This window comes from Ascidiella aspersa, chromosome 4, assembly GCF_963924565.1.
Source record: "Ascidiella aspersa chromosome 4, kaAscAspe10.2, whole genome shotgun sequence".
In the NCBI taxonomy this organism is placed as follows: Eukaryota; Metazoa; Chordata; class Ascidiacea; order Phlebobranchia; family Ascidiidae; genus Ascidiella; species Ascidiella aspersa.
The window spans coordinates 18,908,935-18,935,091 of NC_139450.1; the positions used below are offsets into that span (position 1 = coordinate 18,908,935).

The window sequence follows — 26,157 nt, forward strand, 5'->3', positions numbered from 1 at the left end:
TGTTGGGTTTTTTCTTAATTAAAACATTCTTTGGGAGCGAAGTATGCTGTAAAATATGCATTTGTATTACTGTCAGTGTTGCAATTAAATTGATTGATAATTTTGCCACATGTATCCACACTGATAAGTTACTAGTGACCTAAGGTATTTAGTAGCTAGATTATATTTTTAAAAATTAATGACTTCATGACAGAATGTTACCCACATATATACACACTATATAAGTTTCAGAATTAATGCACAGTCGTTTTAGCTGGCTTTGTATGTAGCTACTTGAAAATATTTTTTGATAGTACATAAAGATCAGGCAAGTGTTTGGAAGTCAACAAAACAATAAAAAACTGTGAAAAATATGAAAACTAAAATTTGAGCACACATGACATTTACAAATTAAATTAAAATTATAGTAAATGGCCACATTTTGAACTAATTCATCGAATTGGCCAGCTAGAACTATCTAGTTGACCAAGTCTGGTTGGAGGCCCTTGACTTATATTTACAATATATTTTACTTTGTATCACAGTGTTTGTTCAAATGATGGTGTTTATTCATTTGTTGAAATTTTTAAAAAGCAGATAAAATTAATCTTATATACACATTTTGGTAAATATCGCTCCCAATAAATTTTTATGTAAAACTCCCAACTCTTTATTTTATCTACCAGTACATTGCCCATAATATTGGTATTAGACAAGGTTTCACTTATGTCCAAGAGCTAAAATTTCAATAAAATATTTGCTGGAGAATAGGAAGATAGATACCTCTACTATATCTACTTTTCGTAAACAACTGCTCAGTAGTGTTTTGTGAAGAATAAGGTTTTCTGCTACCATAATTGCTTTATTTCTTTAAACTGTTCTGTGTGTTACTATAATGGCAGGATAGTTATATACATGAAAACAACATGGTGGAGATTAATGACAACACAAGTCTTAGTTTTTTAAATTGTGTAAATCAACTTGTTGATCTCAACATCAAATCTTCGTTAAGCAAGTGTTATGATGCACAACAACAACCAACAAGAATGCAGCAAAAACGTTTAAAGCAAAGGATATATGATGCTTGCTTTTTGAAGTAATATAAGACAAAAAAATACTATTTTATTTTATAGAACAATAGCTCATAATACATTTATAAAATATGTATGGTGTTAATTATCATGTATTACATAGGTTTATATAAGAATATTATCCAATAATTTAATATTGTATATATATATATATATAAGTGGTATGTATGTTTAAAAAAATTAGCCGAGCCAGCCAAAATAGGCAATTTAATTTTTTTTAAATATATTCACATTAATTATTTTTATTTGCAGTGACATTCATGCCAAGTATGAAGAAACATCTTTACAGCAATTTTTGCTTAATAAGAAGAAGTTGGACTTAAAGATTGTTCTCAATGCTGTTCTATATCGTTTGCGAACTGCTTACCGAAAATTTGAAGAATGTGATAAGTTACATCAACTGTTTGAGACTATTTTAACAGGTAGGAACACTTAAATTATATAAAAGCTTATAAAAGCTGTCCTAATAGAGTCTGAAGTAAATGCTAGTGGTTTTGGTTTCGTATTTCTAAAGCAATGGTTCTTAATTATTTTAATGCGGACCCCTAAAAAAATGTGGTTTAGGTAGACCAGGGTCAGCACAAATTTTTTAAAGCTGATGTCATAATTTGGTCTAAAAATGTAACACTGTAAAATGAAGTCTGAATGAATATATACACGAAATAGGCACTAAAACTTATTTTTCAATTGAAAACTTTCAGCAAAAAATAATAACTCTTGTATTTTATTAAATTCATTATGTATTTCAAGTAACGCACTTACTAAGGGCTTCATGAATCCTTTAAAACTAGTCATCATCCATAGATCCCAGTTAAAAAAATCTTTTTTTAGGAGTACAAAATTATGAATTTGGGAAAAAAAAGTAACAAATTTTTGATGTCGAAATTCTCTTTTTTTTTCAGGATGCTAAACATAAGTATCTGTATTTTCCACTTGCCCAGTTGGTCATTGCGAGTGCATTTTGTTAGGGCGAATGCAGATTAAAGTGCCGACCGACTGGCGAGTGTCCTAGACGAATATTGTTCAGTCTTATTAGACCTACAGGACCGTTTTTCTGCGACAAATTAACGTTAACAACTGAAGGCAACTGAAGGTTAACAACTAATTATTCTCAATGTCAGAAATGCTGAGTAGTTTATAAATACCTCACCTCCCCCACAAAAAATATGATTTTAGCAACAAAAGTGTAATATTTCATTCTAATTGAGCTGACGGGTCTACCTTTCCAAACACATAATGGATTTTTAATTTCTGTTGTTTTTTTACCCTGATGAAGGGGCAAAAAAAGATACTCATTTCAAAACCACAACAACACACAATTTTCATGAATACCTTTATTTTAAAGAGGATTTGAGTAAAAAATACATTTTTTATGATTACATTATGGTACACCAAATTTGCACCTGTTTAAAAACTTTTGGGCAACTAATTTCTCCCTGTTAAATTAAACTGTGCCTTTCCACAGTTAGCACTGTTCGGCAGTGGGACTTCTAGTCCACAGAAGAAGTAAATTACCTCAACAATATGAGTTTTTTTATGAAGACAATTGTATTTATTTCATCCACATCATCACAAAAAATCTTTAAAACTTTCCCATATGCTCTGCGACAGGTCAAAAATACTTGCCCAAACTTACTTCTGTGATCTGCACTTGTTTAGGTTCTGGGACACTAATTTTCTACTTTTTTTACTAAGGTAAAATTATAGAAGTTTAGCATCTCGAAGTAATTACTTTTCTTAATGTTAAGGCAATTTTTATCAATTAACCTGAAAAGAATAACCCTAGAGTTGGGTCACAACGCTGTAGCCAAATTTTACGCATGACCCACTGGTGGGTTGCATCGCAGTGAACGTGTTAATCAATGTTATGACCCAAACACAGAATTAAGACCATTGCCATAAACATGGTTGTATAAGAATTGCACAAAAGTTTCTAATGGCCTTGCAAGACTTAGGTACAAATTTAACTGCAGTTGTTTTAACCAGCACAAATTTAGTCAGAGAAAAAAATATAGGTGGTTGATGGCTTATTGGTTAGGCTAAGAATGTAATTTTTACCTGAAAAAAAAGTACGTAATGACATTGTTTTTTACCCCAATTTTAGCAATTTTTTTACCCCAAGTGACTATACAAGCATTGTTCTCTTTGTTAATGTATTTTTATAATAAAAAAGTATTCGGCATTGCCCAGGGTAAGAGTATTTACTAGTTTAATTTTATTGGTAAAGGACTATTCGCATTGTCCCGCCGATGTAAATTAGTTACTGCTGCCATCAACGCAGTAATTTTATAAACTATACCCTTCTACTTTGAACATCCCCAATTGTCAACCATAGTTACAGAAGTAGAAAGAGTAGTGATTTGGTCTATCACCGAATGAATATGTATAATTGACTTTACCTTGGATGACTTCAGAAAGTGAAGTCATACCAGGATGTCATAAAATTAAAATATTTGTTGTTCTTTAAAGATCTTGTGTGAAAATATGCAACTGAAACATAGTCTAATCGCGTGAAGCTCAAAAAAATATGTTTATTACGTTTAAACTGGCAAATCTTTCAATTTAAATGTGCTTAGGCTTATTAAAATAATCGCATATTGCTAAAAAAAACTGCATTTATGTTTTCATTTAACAGAAATTGAGCTTCATATATTGTGTTAGTAATGCAGCGCAACATGCTATAATATACATAGCGCCGTGATATGAAAGGATATATTCACCATGGACCAAAACACAATCAATAGACTCACATGTGGCCTTAGGTTGTGCACCCCTCTTTTATCCAGTGGTGCTCATTTTTCTCCACTAAATATAACATCACATAATACCTGATGTTTTGATTTTGTTTGTGAAGGTAGATATTTTTTAAATTTGGTATTCATTACTTGCAATACTTAATAAATGCAAAAAAGTGGAAAACTTCTTGCTCTTTGGGTAATGCCTTCATGGTCCGATCGATTTGCTGCAAAATTTATTACTGTTGCATAATAATGCTGATCAATATTTTCTTAACATTAAGCGGCCTCATAGAACCTAATAAATAGTTGGTAAAAAAAGTGACCCTAACACCCTAAGCACCCCAAATTTGGCGTCCATGGTTTATCAATTAATTTCTTAACTAATCATTTTACAACAAAAATGCAATTTAAAAATAAAACTTTTTAAAAAAGATCTTTTTGCTTTGAAGATGGCACAAAGATTCCAGTTTTGCAGGTTTTGGTTTGTCTGGCTGATGTTGGTCCAACAAACGATTACAGCATTGTAAGAAGAGAAATTGTGTCCAGAACACAAAAAGAAGAACTGTTGACTTGTGATGCCGTTTTACAGTATGGAGATACACAAACTAATTTGATCACAAAGCGTTTTTTAAACTACCCCAGGTATGGTACCATTGAATTGCAAATGTATTTTTGTTTATTTTAGTTAGATTTGCATATAGACTTTTTTAGCTATTCTTCCATCTTATTTATACTTTATTGTTAGTCCATTTGTTAGTTGAACAAAAAAAACTATTAACATAAAGGCTTCCCCTTTGAAAGTACATTGTTGTGTGCATAGGCGTTGAACTTTAAAAATTCCAGGACCTTATCTTTAACCTGTAAAAAATTGCCTTTTAACTATGACTACATACAAAATGTGAGGTCGTATTGTTGAGCTTTTGCGCTGTTCCATGTTATTACTGAAACCATTTTGTCTTTTAAAACTTTCTTATATCGCCTTTAGGCTAAACACGTTTTCATTGAAATGGGCAAACGTAACATTAAATTAAAAAAACAGTCTTAATGTTTAATTAAATCAGTACTTTTCAACCTTTAACAGAACCGTCCGCAAATTTTTATCAGCACGAAACAAGGACACTTAGTTTGCAACCTTTTGTTTTTCCTATTTGTGAAATAACAATGAAAATATTTGTGTATTAAAACCGCCAGTATTAACCGATGCAATGAACCACTGAGAGACTATATTACTGTAGCTGTAACACATAAGTGGGAGCACCAGTTTATTTGATTACCGTATCACACATAATGAAAAATATTACCATGCACCATTTTCACTACAATATTTTTTCATCCGCACAAGTGCGTACCATCCCACGGGTTGAAAAGCACAGAATTAAATGATATAGTTTTTGGGTTCTATGGCCTTGTGCATGGGTGGTATTTAAAAAAAAATTTAAACGATTTTGGTGAATTAAAAAATAGGCTACAGAAATTGAATTTGAACATTTATTAATAACTTGGTCAAATTCCAGGGCGTTCAGAAATCCAGGGCGTCTAAAAATGCTCTGCACACCCGTGTGCGCCTATGGTTGTGTGTGGCAGAGAATCTACAATCTACACCATGTTGAAATGTGTCTGGCAGAACCGAGTCATGCCTTGCCATTTCACTTTGAATTTTACTAATAGGCTACATTACTTACATTCAACGTGTTAAATTGAAATTTTCTTAAAAACTGAAACAGTCTGTTGGTAGAAGTATATTTTTTCCCCAGCAGAATTTGAACTAAATAACTACATGTTTTTTTTTTTTGAGAAGTGTTGTTATCTGTAAACTTCCTCAAACATGTTTTGTTTCTGCTTAAGGGGGGTGCACTGCATTCGCCGCGGTGAAAATATTCGCCTTTTTGACTATGATTCAGTGCAAGTTGTTTATAGGACAATGAGGTTGTTCAACAATCTGCTCTTGCCAATGCACAGCTATGTTTACAAACGAACAAAAAAGCCAAAATACCACCTAAGCTCAACAGAGATCCTAATTGATATTTAAAGGATATCACAGGCTCCCTAATAAAGATATCAGAGGCTCCATAAAAATTTTAAGAAACCTTATTCAAGGGTAAATAATAGAATTTTAGTAAAAAAGAGGTCTTTCCATTTTTGAGATAAATTTGGCTGGCACCTAATATATTCCTATTTTTATGAAAGGTTTTAAAATTGTTTCAAGTAAGGTAATTTTAAACAATCACATGGTTATAATATTCACGCACATGTTAAATAACATTATTATATTTATGCAATAAAGTTGTTTTACTAGTTAATGTTTATATAAATTTCTATAAATTTTGTTTAGTTGGATGTTTGAATATCCAGGAACAGTTCCCCTGATGTCAGCAAAAAATGACAATATTTCAACCAGGTCAGAATGCAAGGATTGTATCCCATATCAAACACATTTTGATCTTATGACAACATTACAATCTAATTTCGATTTAAAAGGTCTAAACTCTCCAGTATTTTCTGTCAAAGGTGAGATGATTTCCAATTGTTTGAATGCCTATTATAATACAAATCTTATTCGGTATCCATGTGATACTCTTAATTATTGACAGAAAATTTGGATGATTCATTTACTTGTGAAAGTCAAACAACATTGTACGGTGGCTTGGTTCATAGTCATGCATCTTCTACCAAGATTTCGCTATCTTTGCCTTGCATTAATGAAACCAACAGCTTGGATTTATGTCAAAATCTTGTTATTGTGGTAGGAAACTTTTGGGTAATATAATTTATCTCACTGCTAAAACTAAGGGCGCAATTGTTACATTATTACCATAGTATATATGCATATACACACATATATGAAAAGTTGTGTTTAAAGTTGTGTGTGGGGTGGAGTTAGGTCATTGGTATATTTGCTTTTGGAAAAAAATATATATTATATACTGCCCCGAAAAAGGAAGTAAGAGAAAAAAACACTCACTAATCAATTGTGTTTAGACTTTTTCACCTTTAAACAATTTATTTTTAAATCAGAATAATCTACAATACCATAGTATTAGGATCACTACATAATAAAGCCAAAACTGCAGTAATATCCACAACAGAATGAACTGCATCAGCTGTTTTGCTTGTGACGTTTGGGCACCCTTGTTTAAACGCTGCATGGCTCTGTTTAGTTGTGGGTAATGGGTAGGGTTAGAAAGGGTAAAATTACTAGGGAAGTTACTGATGAAATTAGGAGTGGAAGTGGGGTTGGGGGGTTTGCGGTTCGGTAAAGGGTTATATAGGCCTTATTGTGGCAATTTAGGTCTTGTTCCGACAGGTTTAAGAGTTGTTTCGATTTAGACAGTGTTATGACTAGGAATGTTCAAATAGAATTTGGGATCCTTGATAACTAATCCAAACTGGATTTGAATCCAGTTTCGCCGTTTATATTGGGTAATTGGAACAAAATATAATTTTTCGTTTTAATGCAGAAGATTGCGCATAATTTTACAAGACATATTTTCACTGTCATATTTCAAAGTTGTTATGTTGCTTCCCAAACAAGCATCTTATATCAATCCCTGGGTTTGTTGTAACATGAGGGCCTTTTACGAATTTGTCGAGTCAAAGCGTGTGCTAGAACAAAAAAGGTTGGGAAACACTGGTGTAAATCGCAAAAATGATTTATTTCATTTGGTGTCATCTCAATTCTTTTCAATTCTACTAAAAAAAAAGGTTTTAATATAATAAAAAATAAGCAATCCAGTTAAATATATATATGTGATAGATGCCAAATTAAACAGTGTGATTAAACTGTCCGATAAATTCTTATGCTAATTCTAGAACAAATCTGTGGAAGAAGATGAAGGGTTTGTGTCAAGGGGGGCTTCGCCAAGTCCTACTATATTGCATAATTCAAACTTTTTGTCAGATCTGGATACAGAATGCATGTTACCTGTGTGCATTGACAGACATCCATATCATGGTTACAGGTAATTCATAGGCTTATAAATGAGATTTTGCAAAAACTTCATGTGATGTTGTTAAGCAAAAAGTTTATTTCATTTTTAATATACACAATTTATTGTGCTAATTTAGTTAGAAAAAGATTTGTGCTGTTTAGCATTTGTCAGTTTAGTGCTCTTCACAATGCTACTTTTCTCTTGGCTTCTGTTTGCCAAAATGTACTACCTTTTTGCATAAATGGCCCCCAGAAAGTGGTTACTTAATATTCTTCCAATGGAGAACGCAAAATGCAGAAGATAGATTTCTGCAGGTCGTATTGTGTAGTTTAGTCCACCTATTGCAAAGCGAAATACTGAGATATAAACACCTCTTTTTGTTGTATAAACATGTCACCAAACTAATTTTTGCCACTTTTCATCACTATTAGGTTATTATACATTGCTATTATGGATTTTGACTCTCCCATTCCGCAGTTTTAATTAACCATCTTGCCTTTACAGTCCTTGTTAATGAACTATATATAAACTAAATATTTTGCAACCTTATTATTTTAGCGATGCCATTTTTTTCGAGGTAATTAAAAATTCCTAAGAAGCTAACTGATTTTGGTACATCCTCTGTTGCCATGTAGCAGTTTATACATATATATAATTAATTTAATATTTGGCAAAAAATTACTGCCTGCTCATTACAGTTCAAATGATTTTATTAGATTACCTACATATGAAGTAAGTGGTTGGTCAATGGCTATTAACCCCCAAAAAAATAATCATCGAACTTGGGAAAAAATTGGAAAGTAAGTGTAAATGTTTTTCTTTTATTGTCACAGACATAGATGCTGAACTTTCAAAATTCCAAGGCAATTTTTAAATCAATACAAAATGCTTTACTTATCGGTTATCACTAACAAAACGTAACACTACTTCGAAAAAAGATTAGCCCTCCTAAATTTTTATTATTTAAACAATGCGTTGTGCCTCTCATCAATTTTTTGTAACAAGCAAATGCGCGCTCGAAAATGATGAACATGTAGTGGCGAACCACTCTGCTTCCAACAAAGAAATTATATAAGGGCTGTCTGTCAGTGAACAATATAATATGTTTGCAATAGCTGGTTATTTATTCACAATGCTGATACTTGCCGACAAAAGTCATAACATACCTGAAAATCTGGTTAGCACCGAAAAATTATTATGTTTTATCCATATTAGTTTTTAATTTCCTGCAAGTTTTTTCGCATAGACTTCATCAGTGCCTTATCTTTGTAGGACTAAACGACAAATTTGTATATGTTGGTTGCGATTGGAAGCTTATGCTTTAGATTAACGTTTTATTATTGTATTGAGTAACCAAGCGTCACAGCGTGTTTTAAGATAATTAGGAATTGTTACAGCTCTCAAAGCAGTGTCTAAAATGGCGTATAGTCTTATAAAAAACAGGTTAGCGGTTCTGTCTATTTCAGGCTCAGTTAATGGGTTGGTCAAATTCCAAAGCGTTTTGACGCCCCGCTAAAAATCCAGAGCGTCAAAAATCGCTCTGCACACCCACGTTAAGTGCCTATGGTCTCAGTTAAAAGTAATTCATGACCACCGATTATAAAGCTTTATGTCGATGCTACATTTTCCTGTTGCAGTTAAATCAATGTTTCCAATATATGTTACTTTAGGTCATGTTAGTGGTTATACAGTTTGGAACCTTTTTTATTTTTGTATATGCTAGAAATGCTGGGGAAACAGTCAAATGTTGGTATGTAACTGAAGCTGGTCATGCTATTTTTGATTCCATCTGGAAACAAAGGTGGCAATTGGTTATAGAACTGGCTACTGCCCTGTACACTCGATCTAACAACCATAAAGCAGTAATGCTTCCTTCATTATACAATTGGTTGGAGATGGATGAGAAAGTTTTGGTTCGCTGTGCTGTTCTGGTTACAATGGGAGTCCCTTCTTCCACATTTATGCTCAACAATGTGCGTTTATTAAATGAATATGTCTAGGTCTAGCATATGATGTATCTTTAACATTGTGTTAATTTTGTATAAAACAGCTTGCCCAAATGTTCCTTGGTTCCAAAAAAGTACACATTCATGGTGTGACACCAACAAGTGTTCATATTCTACTTTCCCGCTTTGCGGAGTGGGGAACTTGTTACTGGAGATTAGTGAGATTTTCATCTGCTGGATTAACCACTGATACCAACCAGGAGCGTGGTGTCATTTTCAAGGCAAGAAAAAAATATTTCTAAAACAAGACATGTTGTCCAAAGCAATTAAATTTAATATGTTTCTAGTTGAGAGCTTCATAACTAAGCCTAAGTCTGCAATATTAAAATATAAAACACAAAAGCAAGATTGAGTGTGCTACCTGCCTAAATACGCACTAAACTTGTTTAGGTATGTTGTAAAATCAAGAAATAGTAAGTGGAACTTAACATGGCAGAATAAATGAGATCTTATTATAGTATATTTTATTCTGGCTGATTTGGGTCTTTATCAGATCTTTTTTATGTCATTAATTTAATTTCTATATTTAAATTTTACTTGGTTTATCTTATTTTGGTTAATAGTGATAAGTCAAGTCTGGGAAGTGTCAAACCTTAAAATGTTTGTACTTTTTGACTTTTCTGTAAGGTTTAGGCCTTACTTGGTTTAAATATTGTACTAATTAGTAGGACAATCAAAATAGCAATTCGACAAATTTTAACCCAATAAAGAATGCAAAGATTAATACAACGCTTTGTTCTATGAAGTACTGCATTGGTGTCTTGGAGTTGTCGGCCATTTGTTTTTAGTGTTTTACTGACAACCGATGGATCACAAATCAGTTATTTTTTCAGGTTTAAATGTAAAACTCATAAAAAAGTTTAAATGCAAAACTCATAATAAATATTTAGTGGCAAATTTTGGCACATTAAAAAGACAAAAGTATAAAATGCGAAAGAAAAGCAAGATGCTGGTTATTTTAGAAAAGTGTTGAGTAAACAGTTTGGTTGAAATACAAGGTAAAAATAATTGAAAAAAGCCTAGCATATTAGTTATTGAATAGGAAATGGTATAATTGCAAACCACCCCTGAAAAAATACCCAGAAAGTACTGTTCAATTCATTTGTCCAACTCAGCGACACACAACTATCTGTAGTAAAAATGAAGTTCAAGCTCAACCTGATGCCTTTGGTTAATTCTGTTAGCTCATGTATATAAAACTAAATTTTGATCAGATTTTAACTAAACTTCTGGATTATTTTTGGTACTCGTGATATTTTTTGGTATACTTGCAATATGAAAATACTAACAAAGAAAACAAATACATTGATTTACAGAATAATAACGGAATTATATATTTCACCCAATTACATCTAACAATTGCTTTTTAAATATTTTAAAGGCATTTTGCGATGGCATAAGGACATATTTGCATCGATTTCAGCAGAATATATTGTCCTATGGGGAACAACACAAAACAATGCAAGAACTTTCTCTGTCTTTTGAAAATATTGGTTCTCAAATAAGGTTATTCAATTTGTTTGAAATTATGTAATGCCTAATGTAATACTAACCTAATTAAAAGTATAGATTCATTATTACCCTTTGTTAACAAAAAAACAATATTTTAGAGCTCAATTTGTTTTTAATTATTTTAATTTTCAGTTACTTGTGTCATTTATGCATGTGTGGTAGCCCCGACTCACCACAGAAGCATTTTGCATCACTTGTCCACCCAAAATTCCCATCCAAGGTTGATATTCTGTCATATCTTTATGAAGAGGCACTTCATTGCACACGGACTACTGACTACTTGGTGCTCCTTTATTTGCTGCGCAAATGTTGTCAACCTTATTTGCAGTTTGTACAGGTTAATATTTTTTGTTTTTGCTAAATACATGACCAGGGCTGCTGAGTTTGTCTCGGACTTTCTCAGCAGAGTCCAACTATGACCTATAGTATTTTTACGTTGCGCACTCTTGTCCTGATTCCGGCGTGTGCATGCACATTACCAAATTTTACCCTATGGGTGGATTGCTGTAATCAACCCTGTTTTGTTACATAAATGGGTGGAATACAGGCTAGATCAGGGATGTCCAACCTGCGGCCCACCTAAAATTTTTGTGCGGCCGGCTAGTCATTTTGACTCCAAGTAGTATTTTGAACTTTGAATCTTAGCCTAATTAAAAATATAACAATCAGCTATTAGGGGACAGTAATAGTATAGTAGGCCTACATGTAGAAAAAAAAGTCCCGTTTACACTACTAGTCATTATTTGTAAAATAAAATTTAACAGATTGTGCGGCCGATTCAAATATTTGAAGTTGCAATGCGGCCCTTTGCAAAAAAGGTTGGACATCCCTGGGCTAGATAGTCGCTGCCAGGTTTTGGAGCCTGTGGATTCCACAAATGAGTCTGGCTCTTGACTAGGAAGTAGGACATTTTATTTTTTGGGCCGGAGTACTTAAATTACAAAATTTAGAACCAAGGCAGCTAGTCTTAAAACTGTTGTAACCGTTTTGTTTAAACTAAAATATGAAGAAGTTCTAGCAAAATTTCCTTATTAGCAGGCAATTTTTATCTTCTTTCAGAAAGTAAAAAATAACGTTTCTAAGCTTTTATTTCTAGACGTGGGTGTTCCGTGGGACATGCTGGGATGTCAGTGGCGAGTTCTTTCTGCGAGTGAATGTTGAGTGCGGCCAAAGGCGTGATCGCACACGGTGGACCAATTACCTTCAGGCTGTGAAACCCGGTGACGTCCGATCATGTGTCCCTTCTTTTCTAACTTCTGTTGCGGACGATATAATGACATGTGGAAAGACTGTTGAATTGCTTCAACTGATTTGTCCAGAGGTTGTATTGTAGATTTAAACTAACAAAATATCAACCCAATATGAAATGCTGCTACGCAAACACATGCACATAACTCCTACTACATTCCCTGGATTCCTATATTATGCGGCTTACTTTCTTCGAAATTTTAACCCAGGCCCACAATAAGGTTTGGTGACAACACGGTCAGCACATAGAACGCACTCAAATTACATACAAACTTGTATATGTGTAGCACTAACGGTGTTTCTGGTATCATCCCCCAAGTGATTTATTGTAAAACATGAAATCTGTAATAATAAGATTATACATAGAAAAATAAGTTGTTTTTCACTAAATCGCCAAGGAAAACTCGACCAAATGAAGATTTGTCTGTCACAATAATTCACAATGTTCACAGTAATTTCAAATGTAAAATTACTAATTTAGTCTTCTAACATTTGTTATGTAAGAACTGCATGCTTTTCGTAATCGTTTCGTAACGTCATGAATGCAGTGTTATTTTGCTTTTTTTAACGGTCTGATTTATTTTTATAGCATTTTCTATGTACTCATTTGGTGTCGGTTCCAAGAATCGTGATGTCTTTCTCAGCGACGAGAATGCAAGAACTCATGTGTATGTGGCGACAATTCGAAACCGAGACACATGCACTCAAACTTAAGAGAATGACATCGTGGCAGGAAAAAGTATGATAAGAGTTCTTTGAGTATTTTCACGCAATTTCGAAGCTAACTCAATTTATTTTAATTTTTTAGCTTTTTTTTTAATTGATGTTAAGCATATTTAATATCTAGCCATAGGGGTATTTTGTGATCCAATTGACAGTAAGAACGCCCCATATTAATTTTTTGACATAATGTGTTTTGTTGATTTAGGAGGATGGTCTTAAACGTTTGAAAAAAGAATCTATAAATCGTGCCCGTCAGTTCTACGAGGAACAACGTCAAGAAGAGATTCAATTAAAACAGCAGATATTGCAGGAAATCCACAAGAATAAAATGATTCAACTGAATGTGCTGAAAAAACAAGCATTAGAAGAAATTGAAAGGTATCTTTTATTCGGCACCGTCTGATTGTAATAATTCAAGCTGTGATCAGTTCCTTATGTAACAAGTCCTTCCCATGCACATTTTTTTAGAAAAGCGCAACACAAGGTCAAAGAGAAAGAAGATGACGCAAACTTGATCAAAGAAAATGCAGAAAAAGAAGCACAAGCTAAAATACATGAAGACAAATTACTAGAAGAAGCCAAGTACGTAATGGATTGTTTTAACAAAATAAATGTATTGGGATTAGGTTATTTTATTACGAACGTTTTTAATGCTAGGAGTGAATTGATTGCTCATTACCAAAAAATGACAATGGAAGCAGAAGAAAGAAAATTCCGAGCTAACTGGAAAATACGTAGACACCAACTTCATAATAAACGTATCGACCACTTTACAAACGAGCAGGTACCTGGTTTTTGGCTATTGTGCGGTTCATTTGTTTATTATAATTAATTCTCTTACCCGTAAAAAGTCACAAACGTTTAAGAATGTACATTATAGGAAAGAACGAGTTATCAAAATTCACTACAAAAAGCGCGGACTTCAACTACTGATCAAAGCCAAGAGGAAGCTTTGATTGAGAAAAAAGCAAGCGCCCAGATTCTGCCAATTAATATCTCAAACATTGCAGAAGATTCCGCAAACACCAATCAAGGCCTGAGCACTTCGCTTAATTCTGAGGTAGTTGTGCAAGCTGTAGTTCAACAACCGGCAAAGGATTTGTCAGAAAGAAAGTTGTTGGATCACAACCCTGAATCAATTCAACTGAACGACGAAAGCAATGCTGTTTTGTTAAATTTACCATCCCAGACTCGTTCTACTGCATTTCATCCATCTCAGCAAAGCGAGGAAAACCCTCATGTTCAGTTTCGCAAATCAGTATCAGGCAAACACGTTTCCACCTCTACTATTTTTTCACAAAAAGAAGACAGGATGGACTTGAAATCATTATCCGCAAAACAAAACGTAAAAGAGGACATTAATGTTCCCAATTGTTTAAGCGACTTGACCCCTTTGAATAAACTAAAACCACCTTCAAGAATAGTCGATGGTAAACACATATCCCAATCCTCTGTCAGTCAATTGCTTCAAATGGATATTAATGGTGTGTAGTGTTGACGTGTTTTATGTTATAACAATTTAAAATTAATTCAAATTTAACATATGTTTATTTAAAGAAAAGTTGATCAGTCCGTGTTACTCCGGCGTAAAAAACACACTTGGCCAGCACAGCAGTCAGTCGTCAGTCCAGGAACTTTTATATTGTAGCAAAGATGTACGAGACCCAAAAAAGAAAGTATGTTACTCAGTTGTTTTCAATAACCGTAACGTTTGTAATTTTTTCAAACTACTTTAATGTTGTACGGATATTTTACCGTATTAACGACACAACAAAATATCACTTGATTTGAAGTGTTTTATAGTGAATACAAAGACCTAACTACAACGTTCCTTAAAACACACTCTGTGTCAAAATAGTAGTATAATTGGCTTGCTGCATCCAGTTCTAGGGGACAATTGATGTTTTTTATTGCAAATTCTTCGACGACTCACTTGATACGATTTAAAAGTCGCCCTATGTTCGTGTTGGGGGTTATGGCAGCTGTATTACTTAAAACTATCGCTGAAAAAATAATTCTATGATTACCTAGAGTCGAACGTTTGTAATAACTACAAAAGTTTTTTGGTCGACTACAAGGATTAATAAATAGTTTAAAGTACCGTAAATTTAATCGACACGTTTACTAGTCAATCAGTAAGATTTTTTGATAAAAATGTTAGTTGGTCGATTGCCGATAAAAATAGACTACTTTACGGGGATTGCATTTGTACATCCAGGCATGTAAGTCAACCTGTAGACTTGCCTTCTGAAGGCTGCGTATACACATAGAAATAAAAGCCAAGTTAAATCGTTGGATTAAAACAGACAAATCGTGCAGACATTTTAGCGAGTGTAATGTCGACCACGCATCACTGATAGATAACACCCGCCTGTCTTGCTAGAACAAATTTGAGTTTAATATCAATCCTACACAAACGCGCTGTATGTACACTGTACAGGCTTATAAAAGTGCTTTATTTCTTCGCAGACACGAGTTGATGAGAGGTCGTTATCACACCCGTCCCGTTCAACTGTGCAGTTTTTACTTTACCCAGGTTTGAATCTTCTAATTCCGTACTTGTTAATGCATTTTGTTAAGTTATCGGTTAAATTACTATTTAGGGTTCGGATTTTGCGGTCGCCCTCTCGCCAATGCTAATGCGATTTGCTGTGAGCGAGTGCTGATTAATACCTGTTCACCCGACATGATAGTGTCCTTAATTAACCCAATTAAAAACTTATTATGGATAAAGTGCCGCCATTTGGTAAGCGTTCTGTATTTTTCACAGCAACAATTAACGTACCTGATATGGAAGATTGTGATGACGAGGTTAATAATTTTAACTTGCTGCTGCCACCTGGTGACCAGTATGATGGTGTTTTCGCATCAAACTTTGCTAAACTGAAATGCAAACACAACGGTTTGTATGTTGTTCCAATAATTTTTTTTTGTTTTTATTCCTGTGGGTTTGATATGGACTACTGCGAGTCGCAACCGACTTTCTGTCTAAATGACCAAGGTTGTTTTTCTGTTGCTATGTGCTCGTTAATTTTGCGCTAATGATTTGTTATAGTGAAAAATGATTGAGAAAAATAATCTGCAGAACCAATCACACAAACAAAATCCATGTCAAAAAACTACTAAATAGTATGTTCCGGTCGTACGATAAACGTCATGAAGCAAAGCTTTTGTAGTACTTGGGATCACTTATGTTTTACAACAGTTTTCTTAGTCGTTTTACGTCAAGGCGCTCCTGTAGACCTCAAAAAACGTGGCCGTGCACTTAGGACATCGAATCGGACGAAATTTTTTGTTCATGGTAAATGTCCTGCAACTTTGTATGACATAGACCTCATAGTGGCATAATGTTCAAAATACTGCATGCTCAATGGACTAATACGAAATAGAGAGAAAAAAGTAAAAATTAATAAAAAACTTTGTGTTTTCTATTTTTAATATTGTTTTCCATTTGCCTACGGCGCACTCGCAACCTTTCATAGCGCACCAGTTGTAAAACGCTGTTGTAGAAGTTAAATGAATTACTTGTACGAATTTACGTATTAACTCTTACAGACCCAGTAAATAAACCGGAACAAACCTAAACACCACGGTTGCCAGAAAGTGTTTGAGTCTTTAAATGTGTTCGATTGTCTTTTAATTGTTTGCATATTGTTAAGTCTTAGAAAATACCTATTCTTTTCCAAAAGTCTTTAAAATTTTTAATATTTTGAACTTATTGGATGTGTAGTAGCTTAATTTATTGGTTTTTAAAGTGACGTAGTAAATTATTTTTTTAACGATCTATTACTATGTTGACAATGACATTTATGCTGCTTTGTTTTCGATTTACTGTATATTCAAAACGTTGAGTGATACAATTGTAGGTCTTTTACATGCTATATGTTGTTTTGGAAAAATCGTTGAAGTTTTTTTCAATTTAGTTCATTAAAAATGTGGTGAAGTGGCGAGTTTATTTGGCTGTTCGAAATCAGATATTCCAAGTTAGTGATTTAATAGACCTTAAATGTAATAAGAAAGCTTTAGAGTTAATTTGACGGTGGATTGTGAACGACTTTAAGTTACCTAAATAAATACGCTTGAATTTGACAGATGTATCTGCTAGTCATACCATCCCAGTCGACCTGTACAGAAGTTTGATGGGTGAATTTTCCGGTCTCTATAGTGACGATGATGACATTGATGACATACTTGGACACGTTATATCTGACGGAAGTGACGTCACGATTGATTTCTATGCCCTTCCGATTTTGATGCGGAATTGCGTACTTCGGCCCATCAGGGCACACGCAGAACTTGTCAACAGGTTTTTAAACGTAACATACGTTTTTCATAAAAGGTCTGGAAAACTTTCAACGGCAGGTTGTCTGAAAAAAACCAACTGTGTGCAATAAGTGACCTCAACTAATTAACCGAGTGAAGGCTGACAAATAAGTGTGTTTAAAAATAGGCGATTTGTGAATTGGGTTTGGATGGCATTGGTGCAACGCCACTTAATGGTGTCGATTGTCACTTACCAGCAAAACAAACGAGTCGTACAGTCAAGTGGACAATTTACCGTTTCTTGGGAGCATTACTCTAATATATTAAGGTTATGTTTTTGTACCATATTGTAGTACTGTGGTCTCCAGATAAAAACAAACTTAATTTACCGGACGTAAATGCCTTACAAAACAATACAGCAGTGAACGCGAAGTTAGTCACAGCCGTATGAATTTGAACCAAAGTGTTCTACAACGCAGTTTACAAATCTCACAACAAAAATTGCAAGGTTTTGAACAAGGTAAAAGTTAATTCCAGGATCGGTTAACACAATCAAATGCGCTTGTAGCAAATTGTTAATTTTTGAAATAATTCGATGAGAACACTAAAGTTATATTAAACAACAGATAAAAAAATACAGTCTTGATTTAGACACAGGCCCGTTAGTAGTTACTAATCCAGAGTTTGCTGGAAACATTCTTTCCAACCATAGACAAATTTAGCCACAATCCCAAGTACATATTTATTTGCAAAATTTCTTCGTTTCAGATTTTTTGTCGCTAATTGTTCGTTTCAAAATGAATAGTTTGTTTCAATTAAGTAAAATTGTTGATTTATTGAAATAATTTGGTAAAACACTGAGGTATTAAATCAGATGAAATCGCAAGCTTTTTCAAAAGAGGTACACACACACATACTCATAACTTAGCCTACTACTGTAAGCTTTGTGTTTAATATTTGCCCAAACATATATACTTTAAATTGTTACTGTGACTCTTTATCTGCCAAACGTAGCAATTGCTGCCCCCTTGTTTTATGTTACGGAACAGTTTTTTGGGGGTGGCCTGCATGTTTCAGCTATTTTCTTCGGCCAAATAGAGGGCTCACCCGACATCACCAGTCACAGGGTTTTACTTGGGGGTATTTAACTGCTTGTTGCGTTGCTTGTTTCGTTATTGCTGGATTGTCATTATTTTTATAAACCAATTTTTCGACAACTTAACATTTTTGGGGAATCTGTTGAATGACACACCTCGTTTATCTATTTTATACTCCGTACACATTGGTACTACACTCGCTGTCATTGATATCTCGAATCTTGAACTTACTTTGCACCAATCAGTCATACAACAACAGCAGCGATAGAACGCACGCATGACTGCTATAGTAGCGCTTCGTTAGCATCCGCTTGAAGGTGATACACCAATAATGCCACGGCCCATTTACAAATTTTCCCTAAATACTCCAGCTGATTTATTTGCCAGCCTTCACCCAGTCAATAAGTATCGTATACGGTCACTCATTACACACAAAAAGTGTTTTTGTTACGGAAAACTTGTCCTTAAGTACTGACTTTCGCGGGCCAGATATATTAATATTAAGTTTGGAGCATAAAGGCTGGAGGTTGTAGTTAGACGTACAACGAATATAAAATCCAATACAGAAGTAGGTAGCGTATTAAACGTTTCGATTAATACTTTATTTTGTTGAAAATGTTTATAAACGCTTAAAGTATGCTACCTACTTCTTTATAGGCTTTGAAATTCGTACGACGTTTAATATCAAGTGTTTTCAAATATCGTTATAACGTCTTTTCATATGTAAAATAGGGCTTCTCAAACTTTTTTGTTCTGCGACCCCAATCAAATAAAAATAAACGTCCCGTTGCTAATCACAATTGGCATTTGTAAAGAGCGAATGTATCAGTGAAGCGGATAAGCAATGACAAAAAACAAATTGGTTTATAATTTTAATGAACCACGTCTAATGCAAAGGATGCCCTTGACGACCCTTTCACAAGGTCATTCACGTAATTTGATACAACAGTGTAGAACGAAGACATCCTCAATAGTTTTCAAAGAGGATTGTCATTTGGACTTGATGATCTTCTATCTTAATAGAGAAAGCTTGTAATAGCATGTGTTTGACACCTGAGAGATTTTTCAATGTTGTGTGGTTTGTATATCCAACTTTAATTTCTGAATTGAAGAACACAGGAAAGTTTTTCTACTTGAGTATAAAGACAATATCCCATACAATCAATTGAATAGATACAGTGTTATTAGTTAAAAAATAATATGTTGCAGTAAACATTTTCCGAATGAGGGGTATTTAAACTTAGAAATGTTGCTTTTTTTTCTTTAGAGACATGTTCAAACCATTCAACTACACAAAATGTTAGACAAGTAGCATAACTTAACAATCCAAGAATCATCGCAAAAAAATTCTCTAGTGCAGAATAAATAACTGGCTTCAAAAGACGCGTGCAATATTTTTTTTTATATGCTTCTGTTCATAAGTCTTTCGTTTGATTTGTCGGAATACTTACATGCTTAGTATTAAAATGCCGTTGTAGTTTGGAGGGTTTCGTAGTACAATTACAAATTAAGCCAAGGTGCTTCTCCACTCCACCATTGTCAATACAAGTAAACCCTTACGGCTAAACACGAGACCCTACTGGAACGTAAAATGTAAGGTAAACATTTTTTGTAGCATTATAACTATTTCAGCAATATCATAGACATGGTAATACAGAGTAATTATAAGCCAGTTACCCAGGGCAAAGGAGTAAACGATTTGCTACGACGTATACCAATTATTATGACATTGACGTAACAACGCATAATGTTTCCTATTTGGGGTCGCGACCCACAGATTGAGAAGCCCTGGAGTGTAAACTACATAGTTACAGTAGTATAGTTCTTAACAATCAACATTTACTGATATTGTGTGTTGCTTTGTTGATTTCCAGCTGTGTGGTTAACTATTTCATGGCCGATCTTAACATGCCTCGACACTTCGAAACATTACGCCACTTTCTTCTTCTTGAAGACGGAGAATTCGCCGAAACTTTCAGCTCTGAACTTTTCGAATTGGTTTGTGGTTTGCTGTGAAGGATTACATGTTTTTTTTTTAAATTAGCAATAAATTAACATTCTGATGGCATATAAAAGATCAACTAATTTTATCCTAAGAATGTATTACCAAGTGGATAAAAACAAACAGCACAGTAAGGTCAAGGAACCTAAACGGCAAAAATAGTAATTCTTATCTTCTGTTGTCGTTTATGTGTAGGTACACAGCGGATACAAACCTTCGATAGTTCTCAACCCTGTTTCACTTGATGCAGTCCTCTCCCGTGCAATCCAAACTTCTGGCAGAAGAAACTCCCCTCTTGCGCGCCATTTAATAGTTGACATTGGGCCGCTCCCTCCAGCATTTACCTCAACAGGTTCTGTAAAATTCGTAACATTTATTTGTTCAGTTTATACCTTTCAAATTATATATCTTACATAGTTTATACCTTACATTTCCGTTAATTAAGTATGAATAACTGTATTTGGCGACTTCCTGCGCTAAACGATCCGCACTAAGCGATTACGATGGCGTAATGTTTATTGAACTAGCAATTGACCCATCAGGCTTTGTTGAAAGCCAAGTTAACGCATCGCCCATTGCAGGTTAATATAGTTTGTTTTCGTCGATTTCTGTTGCATTTAATAGTGATAATAATCATTTTTTAGGAATTTTAGGTGACCGCAATTATTTTAAGTACTAACTGCTAATTAATGGCGTAGTGACGGGAAACGGCTGCATTTCAAGAGGCCTCAAAATTAATTTAAGAAACGTCCCAAAGACTCTGGTTTAATATTAAAATTTTGAAAACATCCACTGACTTATCCGCCGTGTACTCGTGCGTTTATATTGAAAAAATAGGTTATTCGATAAATATTGTACAAATTTAGGTTAGTCGATATTTAAGGTGCTCGGAATATAGTTTTATCATCAATTTGTATCTCAGTTTCTGATATTCTTAAACTAATATTATATTGTTCGAAATAAGAACAAATACTGATTTTATTTTTTTTAGTTAAAATTGTTTTTTGCCCCAAAACTCGGGTCGTTCAAAGTAGAATCCTAAGGTATTCTAGAATAATAGGTCTAAAATCTAGAATAACGAATCCAGAATATCGAATCCTATATAGTATATTTTAAATATTCAATTCTATTTTATGGGTGGAACAATCATAATGTACCTTCCTTTAGTAACAAAACACCAATTAATCGCAAACTATTTGATGACATGTCGATATAGTAAACTAAAAATTAAACAAAAATGTTTAACAAAGTGTATGGCATAAGTACACAAAACAAAACAAAATTTTATAACATGGTACAACGTCTAGGTTATGGAAATTTTTTTTGCCTATAGTGACTGCAAGACAAGACAGAGAACCCTTTATAAACTGAAGCCCATTTTGTGAGACGTTGTTGTGTTTTAGTTGTACTTTGATACAAACGTGGCGTTAATTAGGCAGTCAAATATATGCCACAAAGAATGCAAAGTTCTTTTATTACTTGACAACTACACTGTGGCGTTACCTTGCTGAATCTTGGCCTAAATATGGCCATAGGTAACCCTGTAGCGTACTTACGTGTTTTACTATGGAATGTTACTTTCAGAACTCTGCACCGGGCATTACACGTTAGCCGCTGGGCGCTGGCACAATAAAATTTGATTAACACTTAAATGTTAGAGGTAATTGGTGACCCGAAACAAACGCTGACGCCGCACTACTTGCCAGCCGGCAAAGCGTTCCAAAGTCTATCCCATATACTTCAATATCAGAAGCAGTATTTGCTACAACTAACTCTTCCCTTGTAAAATTTTGAACATCGTCAAACTCTAAAAGTCTCACCAACGGATCATTATGGGTACATTTGGTCGTAAATCAGTTTTCGAATTTTCTCGAAGCGAATATACTGATAAAATATATACTCCGCGTCTTTCCACGGGGTAGTTTCAGCTAACCTGACTATGTCCAGCTTATTAGGACAGGTATTTTAGCCGTATTTTTAGCCAAAAGGTTTATTAGCCTAGGGCAGGGTTGTCCAACAAGCGGCACGCGTCCCAAATGTGGCACGCGTGCCAAATTGTGGCAGTTAATTTGCTATTCAGCCAATTGTAAAAAAATACCTAATTTTTTATACAGTAAATTGCCATTGTTTATTCACAATATAAAACAATCGCTGCAATCACGACAACTAACAATTACTTCTAATACTATAACATTATATTGTAGTGGAGGCTAGCATTCACATAACTATATATTTTGGTGTGAAGAAACAAAAAGTCAGCTTACCGACGGACAATTAGATACAGTAATGCGCACTGCTAACTACACGTTTTTATTATTTGTAAAAAAAAACGCTTTTATTATTAGAAAGAGTTATATAACTAAACTTTTGCACGGGGCTGAAGTTATAGGATAAAAATTGGCACGCCGGCATGTTTGAGTTAGACACCCCTGGCCTAGGCTAACGACATTTGCGCCCGTTACCGTACAGACTAATAGTAACCCTATCAGGAAGGCTAGTTGCTTGCTCGTTGGTGCTGCCTCTACCCGGTTCCTCACATGTCATTGAACAGAGGGTCATGTTCATTACGCCCTAAACCAGATTTTTAATTTTACTACTTCCAATATTCCGTGCATTAGTTTTCTTATATTGTAAGCCAATGGGGACCTTTAGCTTTATTTTTAATTTTTATTATATTAAATAATTGGTATATTTTGCGTTCAGTACTTCTAGAGGTTTATTACAGACATTGCGTATCGCGACATCGCGTACACTTTATCAACATATATATAAATTAGCTTTTTTGCATAGATTTGAACGTTTTGGATTGTATTGAGCTGAGATACGTTGTCGAGTGGCCCTGCAACATCGTATTGACTGAAAGCTGCCACCAGAAGTACAACCGCGTGTTGTCATTCCTTTTGCAACTCAAACATGTGATGTGGTCATTGCATGATGCTTGTAAGCTTCTCAACATGATTGGTAAGCAATAAGAAAAAAAACTGGTGTCGATGGACGAATATGTTTACATGCTTAAAGAAGAAAAACATTTAACAATGGTTAACAAGAAACAACAAAAGTAGTCAGCATTTAATTTCAAACATTATATTTGTACAGTTGACCGTCGATATTCTATGTCAACTCTTTCGTTGAGTGAAGTGCGCAAGCTGCACATTTACAGACATGAAATGAACAACTTTGTGAAGGTGATGCAGGGATACGTGTCCACCCAAGTGAGTTTACCTAAATTACTCAGATTTAATGTTTGAAAAGAATAAATGTATTTTAAATTTAATCGTCATGCAACATAAATTGTTGTTTTACTGTATAATTATTACCGCTGATCGTTTGTCTATATTTGATGATAGTTAATTTAACAAATGCCTGATTTGATTCATGGTGTTTATAAAAGTTTATATGCAGAATTCCTATTTTTTTAGTTTTTAAATGGCATATCTTTAATATTATGCACGGTAATGACTACAAAAGCCGATCCCTTAAAGTTATAAGTTGACTGCTGTTTCGCTAGGTTTTGCATGTTTGTTGGCAAGAGTTTCAGGAGTCATTGAGAAACGACCTTAACAAACTGGACGACCTTCACGCTCACCATACCGAATATATCAACCGATGTGTGCTAAGGTAAGTAATGTAAATGTTCGTTAACAATAGCATTATCTTATTGCAGAAATGGCTACTAAAATGTCGTTTAGCTAAATAAAATTAGTTCTGTATTTCAAGTAGCTAAATGTAATTTCTCCAAACTATCAAAGTTTGTTCTACAATATTGTTATAGATTATTATCGTTGAAACTAGGCAACATCCCCTAAAATAATATTTGCCAACGGTTAGTTGTCGACTTATATATAAACACAGTCGGACCCACCTCTTTATTTCCTGCCTTTGTTACAAGGCTACTATTTTATCTAAAACGAATTTCTCATGGTTTGACGTTGTGTGTTTGCATTGAGATTGCGTTACACTTGGACTGTTAGTTTGCATTTTTACAATATTGATTTTGCTCTTAGATGTCTGTTGGCACCAAAAGCTCAAAATGTGATGAACGTGATTTGTGACGCGCTGAAATGCATTTTAAAATTTCGCGCTCAGATTACCACACCAGCCAGTTGCAACTTCCCTACTCTTCGTCGCACCTACCTCGAGTTCACACGGTTCTCAAACTTCCTATTTCGAGGTGGGTATATAACATAGTCGCATTGTTCCTTATTGTTTTAGGTTGTATTTAGTAGGCCTACATTAATTACACACACAAGTTTTACGTATAACAAATCGTACTGCTTCTCAATTTAAAATGCGTCAAAAATTAACGGTCAAAAATTAGCACAATCCCTAACTTCGTTGATTCAAACAGAGGGCCGCGATATTTTATACATTAAAAAGGTCGCAGGCTAAAAAAATTAAAGCTGGCATGGATTACTTTATTACTCGTCTTTAACCGTCAATTGTACTTTTGTGAACATGCATTATTTTTAAAAGTATACTTTTTCTCTTAATTTTTATCAGCTGATTAACTTTTAAAAGTTACTTTTAGTTGTTTCGAAGTTGGTTGATCGTGGTTATCAGCCCCACTTGGAAGACTTTCTCATTCGCCTCAATTTCAACGGTTACTATAAAACATAAGCTTAGTCGATCGAAATGCATTTTTGTTTATTTATCGAAACTGCTGCGTTCGGTTAAGCTTACCTGTCTAATCACAATACTTCAAAGTTTAAAGAATTTGCATATATCGTATTTTTATAGAAATAATAAAAAAAATCCAAACAATTCCGGATGTAAACTTTCAAATTTTTAGGAAAAGGTACATGTATATTAGTATTTTTTCTAGAACAATGACCTTCTGTAAACACTAAACATACTAATATAGAATTTAAGAACCAGCCAATTTACCGCAGCAAAGCTAGTGTAGCATTCTGCAGTGTCAACACTAAAACCTTGGTGAAAACTTTTAGTATGGATCAGTTTATTAAGATATCTATTTTTTTAAATATTCAAAGCTTTTATAATAACTTTTGTTTTGCTGAGCCACCTTTGTTTTGCTTAGCCATTTCAAATGGTGGAAGATTATAATGATTATAAATGTTCGGCACGTTAAAATTCATCATTAGTGGTATTAAACAATTTCTTTGTCGCGATTTTTCGAACAAGGTGCGTAGTATCAATTACCGAAGACTTCACAGCGACTTTTGTATAATAGCTACAAAGTTAACAATTTTGTGTCGCAGTTATTTCAATTTTTCGTGTCAACTGAACGATATTTTACTGAAAAGCTACACACTAACTGCAGAGATGCATAGTGACTTTCTATTTGCAGCATATCAGAAATGTGTGTCAGTATTTGAACTTTTTAGAAAAGTTGAAACCCCTATGTTAATAAGGGACACAGAGACGTTGTCGCCCAACTATCGTCTCTATTTACTAAATTAGTCCATGGTTTTCGTTTTTGTCTTTCGTTACGCTAGGGCAGGGGTTCTTAAACTCTTTTTACCGCGGCCCCTAACTTTTTTTTTTGCTTTGCATGGACCCCGGTAGACAAGAAATGCTCCAAAATGACGTCATTGATTGAAGTCACAAA

The 26,157-nt window shown here is 34.1% G+C and overlaps 1 protein-coding gene across 1 annotated transcript; it reads left to right on the top strand.

Moving 5' to 3' along the window:
- LOC146148553 (gamma-tubulin complex component 6-like) lies at nt 1–25,927 on the top strand. The gene is made up of 28 exons (XM_083386598.1): nt 1–1,075; nt 1,323–1,492; nt 4,258–4,450; nt 6,141–6,316; nt 6,400–6,551; nt 7,619–7,767; nt 8,454–8,537; nt 9,461–9,710; nt 9,788–9,964; nt 11,125–11,249; nt 11,388–11,592; nt 12,352–12,576; nt 13,093–13,242; nt 13,432–13,604; nt 13,695–13,808; nt 13,884–14,010; nt 14,107–14,710; nt 14,784–14,902; nt 15,696–15,762; nt 15,997–16,128; nt 17,319–17,532; nt 20,461–20,584; nt 20,784–20,940; nt 23,379–23,549; nt 23,685–23,800; nt 24,097–24,206; nt 24,593–24,759; nt 25,117–25,927. The coding sequence occupies exons 1-28, from the start codon at nt 906–908 to the stop codon at nt 25,203–25,205; spliced, it is 4,710 nt and encodes a 1,569-aa protein (XP_083242724.1). The 5' UTR covers nt 1–905; the 3' UTR covers nt 25,206–25,927.
- Nucleotides 25,928–26,157: the final 230 nt, after the last annotated feature.